Below are 12716 nucleotides of genomic sequence, written 5' to 3'. Positions count from 1 at the left end.
GTTCATGCCACATTATCACTACCAAATGCATATCTTCTTGATCTGACATATGCAGCCATTAGGAACCTGTAAAGATATGTAAGTAAAGGGAACATGTGCACATACATACTATATGTTTTGCATTTACTTAATATTTAGTGCTATTCTTAATCACTTCATAAAAATGCTGTGGCTGATATTGAAAATAATTTCAGTAGGTGTATGCAGTCACTAGCTCTAGGCACTGTAGTATTATGTAAAAAGCAATCTTTTGGGTCTGAAATTCTTCACACTTAGTTTCATTTGAAAAACTGTATGCATAAAAAATTAAGGAAATTATCCTGAATTGCTTTTCAATTACATGTCACTGAAAATCAGGACAGTGTTTAACTGTTAACAGTAGCTACATTATCTTTAATGTAGATATGAAAATTCAGAATTTTGGAATTTAAACAGTGACATGTAAATTGAGGCTGATGGTTAATGAATTCTGTGGCCAGGTTTCAAAAACCTGGTTTTCATAATGACATATAGATAATTGAAATCATGCCTAGTAGGCATCTGGATTAAAATTATGAGCAGGATGTAATGGACCCAACCACTTTTCTGGAAACGAAATTAATTTCCATTTCTTTGTCAGAGCTAATCAGACTCCTTTTAGATATAAGGTTGGCTTAATTCTTACTGTTACTTCTAGTGAGCCAGCACCATGCCTTCATATAAGGGATGGAATACACTCTATGCATTAAAATATGGACTTTTTTTTGCAATTTATTTTTGCCTGTTACTGATCTTAATTTCACATTCTATCAATCAGTTTCTCCTTCAACTGCAAAGAAACAATACATCCTTTACCCCATGGACCTTGACTGCATACAAACTGGCATCCGTTCAATCCCTTTTGCATTATACAATGTATAATTTTACATTATATCCTTCGGTGTTGAGCGAAAGGGAATGATGGGAGATCGATGAAGGCTCTTGTTCTCCTATTAAGCAGTTGAGCAACCTCCCACTGGGACTGGGGCTCTGCAGGCCTCTGAATCTGTTGTAAATCCTTTTACAGTCACACTTGATTTTGACTGGATGTTTCTGGTTAGTTTAATCATATTCCTGATCAATTTAAGATAAACAATTAGAAATTTTATTAGAATTTCATGGGTCTTAATAATAATTAAAAAGGGGAAATTTAAACTGAATTCTATGCTAATAGAGAATTAGGACTGAAGTTTGGTTGTGGCTTTCAGTTTTTGTTCTTTGTGGAGCCAGTAGCTGCTGAGGGACACAGTTTGGCTTCTCAGTTTCTTCTTGTCCCAAGGCAGGCCTAAATTACAGCTTGCAATGGAACTATAATTCTTCTGGGGCACTGGGACAGAAATGCCAGTACAGAGAGAGTGTGAAAGCTTCCTTATTCACCATAATTCTGATGAGATGGTGGGGTTGTCTAGAGTAGTTTGTGATCTGGGTAGGTAGTACAAGGAAGAAAGTGATATATTTCTCTGAATACCCTGTGAGGGCAAGGCAAGGCAAAGTTTGAGCTGACTTTTGCAGCTTCAGACAGAAATACCAAGAAAAACCAAGTGTCCTACAACATTGTAAACTTGACAGTCCTATACAACTCGTAACACATATTGAGCATAAATAAAGCTTTGCATTGCTGTTCTGTGATCTGAAAGGAAAATTGATAAACCTTCTGTTGTCATCTGATGTAATTTTAACTTTTCATTCATATCTTTATGTTGATTGGTTTATATGTTCAAAATTATATTTAATCTATTTGTAATATAACATGGGTGAATACATATATATATATAATATATAAATAAATTTAAAAATATAAAAATCAGAATGTTGTGTGTTCTTTTTGTTATAGGTATGTGTCCTGTGCCTTGGGATGCCCATATGAAGGAAATGTTGTACCAGATAAAGTGGCTGAAGTAAGAGTGAATTTTTAATGGCTTGTCTTTTTAATGAATAAAAAATACATTTTAAAATTGCTGTAAGTACTTAGTAATAAAAAAAAAATTAAAAATTTAAGGAAAACAAGAAAAAAACCTTGCTAATGCTAAAACTTGGTACATAACCTCACTTAACCATATACAGTGGTATATGGTACCATAACCATATACATAAATGTGATAAAATAGCATATTTTGATCGTTATCAGTCATGAGAAAAAATATTATGCACTACTTCGTCTAGCAAGAAGGTAAGAAATTACTTAAGGAAATAGACTCAAGCATATATGTCAATGGACTATGTTGTACAGGAGGGTTTCCTGCACAGGTCTTTGCTTTTAAAATCAATTTTATGCTGGTGTAAGCACACTGTGTTGTCTTTGTGCTTCTGGTGAGGGTCATGTGATTGATTCACACATCAACCAAAACTCACCCTCAGTTTGTTTTCTTAAATTGCTCTAGTGCCATGACAGAATAAGTTGCACCTTCCCTCCCTGCCCCTTTTTCCCATTTAGAATATAGGATAAGGAAGAAGATATCTTAGTCCAGCCCTTTTTCCAGAAGAGAGATGAGTGAAACAGGAGTGTAAAACTTTGCAGGAAGGCAAAGTGGGCATCAAAGTGGACTGTAAAAAAAGAAAGTGGACTAAAAATTCCAAGAGACTTAAGACAGAACATGCTGGCCTTCCACCTAGAGACAGTCTTGTCTTCTCTAGGAGACTTAATCATCTATTTCTGTTGATCTAGCAGAATATCCAAACCATTATTTTTCAGTTTGTAGCACTAGCAACTAGTCAACATTTGTCTGATTTATTATGTTCTGTGTGGGTAGTTTTCAGGTCCTGTTCTCCTGCATCTTCTTCTAGTATACACTCCAGATGGAATTCGTGATAATACTTCTCCCACAACATCCACACAAAGACTCAGACTCTTTGGAAAAAAAAAAAAAAAAAAAGCTAATTTGGAAGGTACTCAGTATTTCTAAATGTATTTGTTTTAATACAAAGTGAAGGTTAGAAATGACACAACTTTAGTTAGAGCAGATCACATACTGTTTACCATGTTCCCCCACTGGCTTCTTTTAATGTGTTGCTTGTTTTTTACTGAGAAAAGCTCCTTTTACTGAGCAGATCTCCTTCTCAGTTTGCCAGTGGGATTGCCATTTAATGTTCCAGACTTGCAAACTTTTACTCACAGAGCTATTTTATTTTCATAGAATCACAAAACCACAGAATAATGAGGTTGGAAGAGACCTCTTAAGATCACCAAGTCCAATTCATGTCCTAACACCTCAACTAGACTATAGCACCAAATGCCAAGTCTAGTCTTTTTTAAACACATCCAAAGATGGTGCTTCTACCACCTCCCTGGGAAGAAAATTCCAGTACTTTATTATTCTTTTGGTAAAATTTTTTTTCCTAATATCCAAGCAATGCCTTCCCTGATGCAGCTTGAGACTGTGTCCTCTTGTTCTGTCAGTTGCTGCCCGGTGGAAGAGATCGACCCCCACTTGTCTACAATCTCCCTTCAGGAAGCTGTAGAGTGTGATAAGGTCACCTCTAAGCTTCCTCTTCTTCAGGCTAAACAACCCCAGTTCCTTCAAATGTTCTTCACAGGGCTTGTGTTCCAAGCCCCTCACCAGCCTTGTTGCCCTCCTCTGGACACGCTCAAGCATCTCAATGTCCTATAGTTTCTATTTTCATCATAATAAGTGCTGTCTTGTGTATCTGTGTACCACTCTGTATGTGTTCATGAATAAAAGCTACCACATTAAATTTAATAATTCCATCCCTGATTCAGCAAGCACTGCCATATATAGAAGCATCTGATGGCTTTTATATGAATACATGCACAGAATCAGCATTACCAAAATTACTGGTTGAGTTGCTAAACTCTTTCAGAGAGCTGCTGCTCTGGTCATCATCTTTTTGGAATGGGAGCATTTTGACTGCCTTGAGTGTATATTGCAATCAGCAGCTATGATTGAGAGGTTTAGGCAGTTTATCCTGAAGTCAGTAACAGTGACCATTTAATTTTTTTTTAAGCAAAATATTTTTTAACTGAAGCAAAAGCAATTAGAAGAGGTGGATTATTTCAGACTACATGCATTATTACAGATTGTAGTAGACTAGATTAATTTCTTCCATGCTAGATATGTAACTGTTTTACACATAGTTGTCGAGTGAGTGCAAAATTCAGATGCCTCAGACTTCTGGAATCTATGAGGTATATTTGTATGGTTCTTTATTTAAAACAAACAAACAAACAAACAGTTTTCATATCCTAAAATAAATTATCTAGTCTTATTCTGTTACTCTGCTGATTCTTGAAAGGAAGTCACTGCTTAACCATTTATCATTTTGTGGTTTGGATATTTCAACTTTAGGCAGATAAAGCTTGAAAGTTTTTGGAAACACTGTATAATATCCTTGTAGCCAGTTGTATAATCCATTATCATATAATTCCATCATATGCTTGGCTGTTTTTGTCTTTCTGCCTACTTATTTCTTTCTTTAGCTACCTTTTAACAAAAAGCAATGAATTCATTAAATTAAATATTATCTAGGACACATTCTGATCTATAGAAAATGTACCTACTCTTGTTTGAATATTATTGGATCATTAAAGTTTACCTTGCAGCAAAAGAACTGCAGGTTTTTAGATTGTAAATTGATTAAAATAATCTATAACTGGATCATCAACTTCTGTAATCCATATAGGAGTATAGTTTTAGATATTATTTCCAGGAGTAGGACTATTCACATGCCTAAGGGGTTGCAGTGCTAGTTCCCTAATTCCCATTTTGATCAATGCTTGGTGTCAAGACAATGTTTCCAAAGGGAGTAGCACAAGATTCATATGCATAGCAAAACTGCTGTGGTGCAGAACACAGCCCTGTTCAATCAACAAAGCTGAAAGCTCGTAATCACATCTTGATTACATATAAAAACCAGTGCGTTCTCTTCACCCACATTCTCCTCCCAAAAATCCACATTGAAAACTTACAAAACTGTAACTAACCAGCTGCCTTCTACTACAATAGAATAGAAAATTGAGTACAAAAACTCCCATTCAGGTTCCAAGCTTTAAATTAATTATAGATCTCTTTTTAAGGATCACTTTAAGTTTAGATCATGACGAGTCATTGATGATGCTCAGCTTGTTACGTTTCACCCTCTCTTTTTCCATCTTTCAGAACTCTGCATTTAGAAAGACCCAAGGACTGAACATGAAAAAGAAGTGAATGCAATATGATTTCTAGCAGTTTATATAGTCCAAGTTATGACTAAAATACTCAGCTAGAAAAACTTTGAATCATGCATTAAAAGAAGAGGGGGGAAAATGCAGTACGTGTCTTTGCTCTGATCTTAAAGAAACACTAAGGTTTGGGGTTTAACTGAATGTAATCCACCACTAACTGCAGATGATCCTTTTTCTTTCTTACAACAGTAATCTAGTTAAAATGCCTGCCATGTGTTGATGACATAAAAATATGCTGTGAGATAAATCCCTTTTGCATTCTGGTAAATGTCCCTTTCTTAAAATGTATGTTGAATTTATGTGTATATGAACCAAAGAATCTGACTTTAAAGCACAGTTTTACCACATTTGCAATATTCATAGCACTTCCATGCCTTAAGCAGGATGATTCAGACTACTTTTTTTTTTCAGCTGTTCTTTGAATTAAATGAACAGCAATATTAATCCAGTGCTTCCGAGACTGCTGGTGCAGCACTTTGTCCGCTTCCTCAGACATGCTCACAGCAATCCCACTGATGAAGTCCTGGAATTGTTTTACCAGCACACTGCAGTGTGACTTAAGATGTCTTTTTGGAAGAGACTTGTATTTTTTCATCTCTAAACAGTTAGTTTCTAAACTGGGATTCCGTTCCAGTGGAGTGGTCTTTTGGGATCTTTCATACACAGTGGGGAATCCTAAAGGGGACAAACATATTGAGCAGCTGAAAATAAGGTGGAATCTTTCCAAATGAATCCAACAAAAATAAGATTGAAAGCTCCTGCATTCAATTCCTGAAGAAATATTTTCAGTGAAAATATGGTTTTCTGCTCCTGAATGTGTTTCTCTCCATGCAAAAATTGTGGACCCAGACCTCAGTTTTCACTCATGCAAAGAACTCCTTGAAGATGTAATTACAGAAATATTTAGGGCTCAGCTTACATAAGTAAGACCTATTTGTATATGGTTTTGTTTGATATTAAGAAAATTTTTAAAACTTAAAAACTGAATGTTAATTAAGTTGCAATTTTGCTTTGTTAGTATTTTAATGGTTGATTTCATTATAAGCAAGTTTATTTCATGAAATAAATATTGAAAAATTAATGTTGATTGCAGCACATTAAAGTTTCATTTTTCATTGTTTTTTTTTAAGTGCCAAGAGAAAGAAAAATCAAGCTTTTTGTTAATTATTTATTTTCTTTGCTGGCTTCATATAATGTGCAAACAAAAGGACAGGTTTTACCCTGCACAACTTGTAAGCTGAAAAGTATATGGAGAAAACCAAACAGCTGGGAAGTCCCCAGAGAGAAGAAAATGTTAGGAACGGCTTGACAGAAACTTAATTCATAATGTTAAAATTTTGTTCATTTGGATTCTGTGGGAAAGTCAGAAAGCAAGTTCTGATGGATTTGACTTGGTTAGCTATTCCATGTACAGAATATAGCAGAATTATAATTTTGAAATAAAGAGGATCCATGGGATGTTCTCCTTCTATGGCAGTTTTCAAGAATGAATATAGGTTGTCTGATAAATAGATCCACCTCAGTAGGTCAAAACCTAAAACCTGTATGGAAGTATGTCCTTTATTGTGTATGTTCTTGACCCTATTTTATACTCTTTCATCTTGACCTCTTGGTGTTTTTCTGTTTCCAATCAGGTATCTAAGCGGCTGTACAGTATGGGCTGTTATGAAATCTCTCTGGGAGACACAATAGGTGTGGGGACACCTGGAAGTATGAAGAAAATGCTGGAAGCTGTTATGAAGGAAATTCCTTTGAGTGCTCTTGCTGTTCACTGTCATGACACGTATGGCCAGGCATTAGCCAATATCCTCACAGCCATGCAGGTGACTTGGTTTCTTGTTTTATAATATACAATAATAGTATTCTTATTTTAATTCAATGTGCAATTTTAAAAAATCCTGCCATTAAAGAAGTCATTAGAAGAGAAAAAAGCACTCACTAAACTTTAGAAAATTATTTCTCGCACATCAGATTGTGTACTGGGATTATTGCTGTTGTTTTTACTAGGAAATGTCAAAACTTCTTTATTAATTACCTTCAATTCCATACAAAATTATTAAGAAACAGTTATTATTATTACATTTCATTAACATTAGATGAAGGAAAGACATTAAATACTTTTTTTTCTGATATCTCAGATTCCAGTTTTTTTAGGAACAGCTGTATGTTTGTTTTCCACTAAATTAAAATTTCTACTTTGTAGATGTGTCTAAAAATAAAATGGATTAATGCATAATTACATCTTGATTTCAGATGGATAAATCTAAAATATTGGTAGTTATGTACACAGAATAGTTTAGATAATTTTATCAATATTCATATGCCTTCATTATTCTTTTTTATCAGTTATGCCTTCTGAGTAAGATTAGCAACAGCTTTATATTTTATTTAATTAGCATTCAAATCTGTGCCTAAGTAATCAGAGTTAATTTCTGTAAGATATTTTTTTCCCCCTTATGTTGATATATTTTTCAGAATAGGACACAACACAGAAAACAGACTGCAAGTTCTAATGTAGTTTTTGTAAAGATATAATCCTGAGAAATATCTTCATATGCATATGCTTTGCTAAGGACACCTACTTTTATTAAGCCGTACAGAGTCATTAGCAATTTACAAATCATAGGCCTTTATTTTATGCTTAATGGTGTCTTCTGTTTCCATGCAATTCAGGCAGTCATTTTGAAGGTCCAGGTTTCTTTTGTCCAACTTGTTATTTTGGTAGAGCTCATTTTATGTTATTTAGATACAATTGTGTTAACAGTATTAGTTGTATACACCACAAGAAGGAACAAGGAAAGTTTCAATATGGGAATCCACAGGTGTTTGATTAAAGAGGGAATGAGAAAATCTGGTAAGAAAGGTTCTGACTTTTACTCACAGCATACACTATTCACCCTTGCTCACTATTACTGCTACAAATGTGGGTGTATGTACCATGGGATAAATAAATTGCTGATTTCACAGTTAGCTTCAGTTGCAGGCACAATAGCTAAAAGCATGTAAACCCCTGAGCATGGGAGGAGTTGGCCATAAAAATACTTGAAGCATTGTTTTTCAAATCCTGTCTTAAAATAATTGCTGTCATGGTGCCTACTAAACACTGAACAATGGCTATGCTTGGTTAACTCTAGTATTTGTTGTAAGTGATTCTTGTCTCATGTTTACCTCTATATCTTTTTATTTAGTTCTTAAATCCAACTGCATAAGAGCTAAAGGTCAAAAAAATCTCTTAGGTATCTAATGTGCAGTTTAGGATAATTGACATGCAAATTCAAGAGAGCAATAGACTTAAAAAGAACTTCCTATGCAACCTTCTCAGATTCCTGGGAAGGCAGGGGTGCCTGAGACCCACCAGAAACTTCCCCTCTGTTGTCATGGTCTCCTACAGTACATGTCTAAAGGTGCAGTGGTTTTGGCTGAGCTGAACTTGTCATAGAGTTTGCCAAAAGTCCTTGATGAAGCAGGCATTACACAGTCTCTCTGACTGGCTTTTTGCAAGCAGCTCCTTGGCTCACGTAGTAGAAGGTCCCCAGGCTTTTGGATCCTGAAACAGATCCTGCGCCTCACAGCGTCCTCTCTTGTCTCTGGTCAAAAACTCAAGGCAGCAAGCAATGAATTATAACTCCTTCTAAAGTAATACTCCTTCTAAAGCAGGGACTCCTAAGCTGCAGCTTGGCTGTGTGCTGAAATACTAAAGCCAGTGGATCAGAGTGCCCAGGTCACTTCTAGTCCCTGCTGTCAGCCTTGCCTGTGCTTTCCTTTCTGCCAAAGATACAGGAATGCCAGAGCACTGGAATAAAACCCCTTGTCTTCAACTCAGATGCTGTTTCCTAAACGAAACTCTTCTCAGACACAATTCCTTTCCCTTCCTCCTTTATGGGTAGTTGTGACTGACACAATATTTCAGCAAGAGTGAAATGTGTTTGGGGGGTCATAGAAATAATAGGCTACAGTTATTGTTTGAAAACAAGTTTAAAGAACATTCAGCAGACAAATTACACTCTTCCTAAGACATTGCTAAACAACCCCAGGCTGAGTACTGTTGTATTGTATATTGTATTTCCTAAGAATTAATGAATGACAGCTGGAAAGCCACAAATCACTCTGCACTAATTCAGGCATTGCTTCGATGGGAAATCTCCCAGGAGTAGAAAGAGTTGCTGGTAATTCAGAAAGTGATTTTTTATACAGATCACATTGTTTTATTCAGGATTATACTACCCAGAATATTTTCTTTTGTTTGGGTCTGATCCAAAGTCATCTAGAACTGACAGGTCATATCTGTATAAGAAATTAGGAGAGCAGTAGTCATGCAATTTTAGTATTCACTTTTGTATGTGTTGTTTTAGCAAAAGGATAGGTAGTGAAAGATGGGAGAGAGATTAAACAACTTTTAAAGCAAAAGTAATTTTTTGAATTGTTGAAGCAAATAAAACAGATAGAAAGGAAATGCACTTCATTTTATGAAAATAATCTGTGTAAAAATGTGAGGAACATGAAGTGATGCTTCAAAAGATACCAGTAAACATTTATAGTAGAAACATGACTGGCTCTTGGTTACATGGCTTAATATAAAACTACCAGAGTACAGAATTTACTATAAAGACAATTCAGAAGATGGGAAATAATGTGTAGATCTAGTCAGAGGTTATGGTATTTTGAGTAAAATGACATGTGCATTAGCTAATGTGACAAACACATAGTGTAGCTAACAGAAATAGTAAAATATTTATAGGAAATTGTTGCAGACCTCCAAAGAAGGGTAAAAAGATGGGTCAGGAAATTTCTTTATGGAGAGGCCCTGGTAAGGTAGGCCTTACCATATCTAAGATCTAAAGAGATTTGAGTTTCACTGACAATTGATTCCTGCTGTGTGTACAGAATGGGTGTGGAAATTGTTTAATGGAAGTGTTAAAGAACTCTTTTCCTGTAAAGCTTGTGTAGTTGCCAGAAATAGATTTGTATATTACATAAACTCAAACAAGAGAAAGAGTATGCTAAGAGGCAAAGAGGGCATTTGTCTGTCTGTGATACCTGAATAAAGGAAACAGCCACACGATTGTCCCATAGAATTTTATCAAACACAAATTCCCATCCTAATTCATTAAAATGAACTGATCCCCACACTATGAGGATCAAATTCTAACTTAAAGAAAACAATTATAAAACTCTAATGACTTAGAAAGACCAAGGATTTTTACCACCTTGTGTGATCATGTTCACCCTATTGGACACAGAAACGAATGAGATTGATTACTGCCAAATTAAACTTCATTTTATGAGTTCCGTCTTTTACCAGAAAACAAGAATTTTTTATATAAAATCTCCACTTTAGTACCAAAACCAGAATTTATCAAGCCTTTAATTAAACTTTCAAGGTTCAGACTGTAAAATCCAGATTTGAGAGTACAGGTTTTTATTACAAACATTATAATATACCCCCTTTTAGAGAGCTTGAAATATTTAATAACATTTTATTAATTTATTTAAGTTCCTTGAATTTTAAAGATGAAATAAGCTTAAGAGAAAAGTAAATCCAAATAAGAATGGCTGACTGCTGACCTTTTCCCTGCATCACTTAACTAAATTGATTCTAGCCTCTTGGTGTATGCTGGAGACCCTAACTAAACTGCATATTTTTGTGCATCCAGTTTACTTATGTAGTAAAATCTAGGTTCACTCAAAGGCACTCAGTATTGGCCTGGCTGGCCAGAAGCAGGAGAAGAATCTGAATGTAGGTGCTGAAGTTCATGGTTTATTAATTTACAAGGATGATTTTTTACAGGAATAGAGCTTACAACAGCCAGCAACATGAAATGGTAGAGCCTAAGTTAAGTGACTAAAAAACCCTGTGTTTAAAATTCTTTCCTCTGTGATTTACATGAACTTCTATACAAAACATTGGGTGAGATGAATTTTCCACCCAAAACCATCTCCAAGATGTCCATCTTGTCCCTTTCTTATTTTCAAATACAGGATTTGGTATTATAGCTCTTGAGCTTGCTTGAAGTCACAAGCTGCCATGGCCCCTTTCAGGTGCAGATTAGAGGCCAGCTTGCTGCTGAGATCTCTTGTCCAGGAGCTGCTTGCTGCTAAGGATCCTCAGTGCAGGCTCTCTCTCCTTCCACTGGCAGTGGCTTTAAACCTGAAGCTCTAGTGCTTGGCCCTTGCCTGAGCTACTCTGCAGCAGCATTGCAATTGCACTTGTGCCATCTGGTGCCTCCCTGATTCTCATTCTCATCCTCACCCGCCAGTTTGACTTATGGGCTTTACCCTCAGACCTGGCTGATCTTGTCTGATCCTGGTTTTGTGTCCAGACCTGATGCCAATCTTGAATCTCTGACTCAACTTCTTTTCTGGTGATGTTGCTGCCACTGCCTGCCTGGCTATGACTCTGGATTCCTTGCTGGCCTTCTTTTATGGAGGAGTCTGTCCTTGCTGCTTTTTAGGACAGTCGAGTCTTTAGAGAAGGGACTGGAAATCAATAACTTGAGCTTTAAGGATGTCTTGAGCATTAAGGACGGCTTTTAATGGCAGGTAGTAGAGTGGGCACTGAGAGTTGGCAGGTCTCATGTGCTTTGATCTTGGAGCTCAGCTGGAGGCTTTGTTTTGCAGAGACAAGATATTCCTACTCAGTTAAATTCAGAAAACATTTCCTGGTGTCTGGGTGTACACAAAGCCCTAACAGTTCTCCACTTGCAGCTCTGTTGGTAAGAAAACAAACTCAAGAAAGCGTGAAAAATTGGTCTTGGTTTCTGACAGCACTTGAATGTCTCTCTGGTGCCAGATTATGTTCGCTGACATTTTCCTCTTAAGTTTTCAGATCTGAATTTCTGTCATTCTCTTCTGACATAAGAGAATATACCTGTAATGCCCGTAGTGGTGGTGAATTTCCAAATAAATACATCATATGTAAGAACACCTCTACTAGAAGATTCACTTAACATTTATATCCTGCAGTTTTATCACCTTGCATTTGTCTGGCATATTTTAGTAGGTATCTACAAGAACGATGGCTCATCCTAGCTTATCCCAGTCAATGACTAGTAGTTGCAGCTAGAAGCCAAGCAAGTTAGGTAGCTGAATAGAATAGAGGAGTGATAAAATAAAACAGTAGTAAAATGGCATGAAAATATGGATAGAAGTGGTGGAAGGCTGAATGGGAAAACGGCAAATGCATGTGTATATTACTTCCAGATAAATTGTTTCAGGGTTTATGTTGGTTATTTATTACCCTTTTACTGAATTACACGTATAAAGTTACACCAGTTATTCTCTTGGTTTAAAAAGAGGCAACATGATAATTTTCTTTAGCACAGTTTTATGAAACTATGTTGTAAAAAGTTATAAGCACAATATCTTTAATTTAGTTTTCACAAGTTTTATATAGCAATCAAAAAAAAAAAAAAAAACCAACAAAAAACCCCAAACCAATACCTTGTCATTCTTCATTTGTAAGCAACATTGTCTCTTTACTTCTCTGAAAAGCACAATCATCCAGAGCTATAGTGCAGTA

The 12716-nt window shown here is 35.9% G+C and overlaps 1 protein-coding gene across 3 annotated transcripts in view; it reads left to right on the top strand.

Moving 5' to 3' along the window:
* Positions 1-12716, top strand: part of HMGCLL1 (3-hydroxy-3-methylglutaryl-CoA lyase like 1) — a 73253-nt gene that overhangs the window by 36311 nt on the left and 24226 nt on the right. For all 3 annotated transcript variants that reach the window (XM_021551240.4, XM_085574666.1, XM_085574667.1), the window contains 2 exons: positions 1853-1916; positions 6832-7020. In XM_021551240.4, coding sequence (XP_021406915.1) covers positions 1853-1916; positions 6832-7020 — 253 coding nt within the window. The remainder of the gene's footprint in view (positions 1-1852; positions 1917-6831; positions 7021-12716) is intronic.

Source organism: Lonchura striata, chromosome 3 (genome assembly GCF_050655825.1).
Source record: "Lonchura striata isolate lonStrDom1 chromosome 3, ASM5065582v1, whole genome shotgun sequence".
Lineage (NCBI taxonomy): Eukaryota > Metazoa > Chordata > Aves > Passeriformes > Estrildidae > Lonchura > Lonchura striata.
This window is presented reverse-complemented; position numbering and strand designations above follow the sequence as displayed.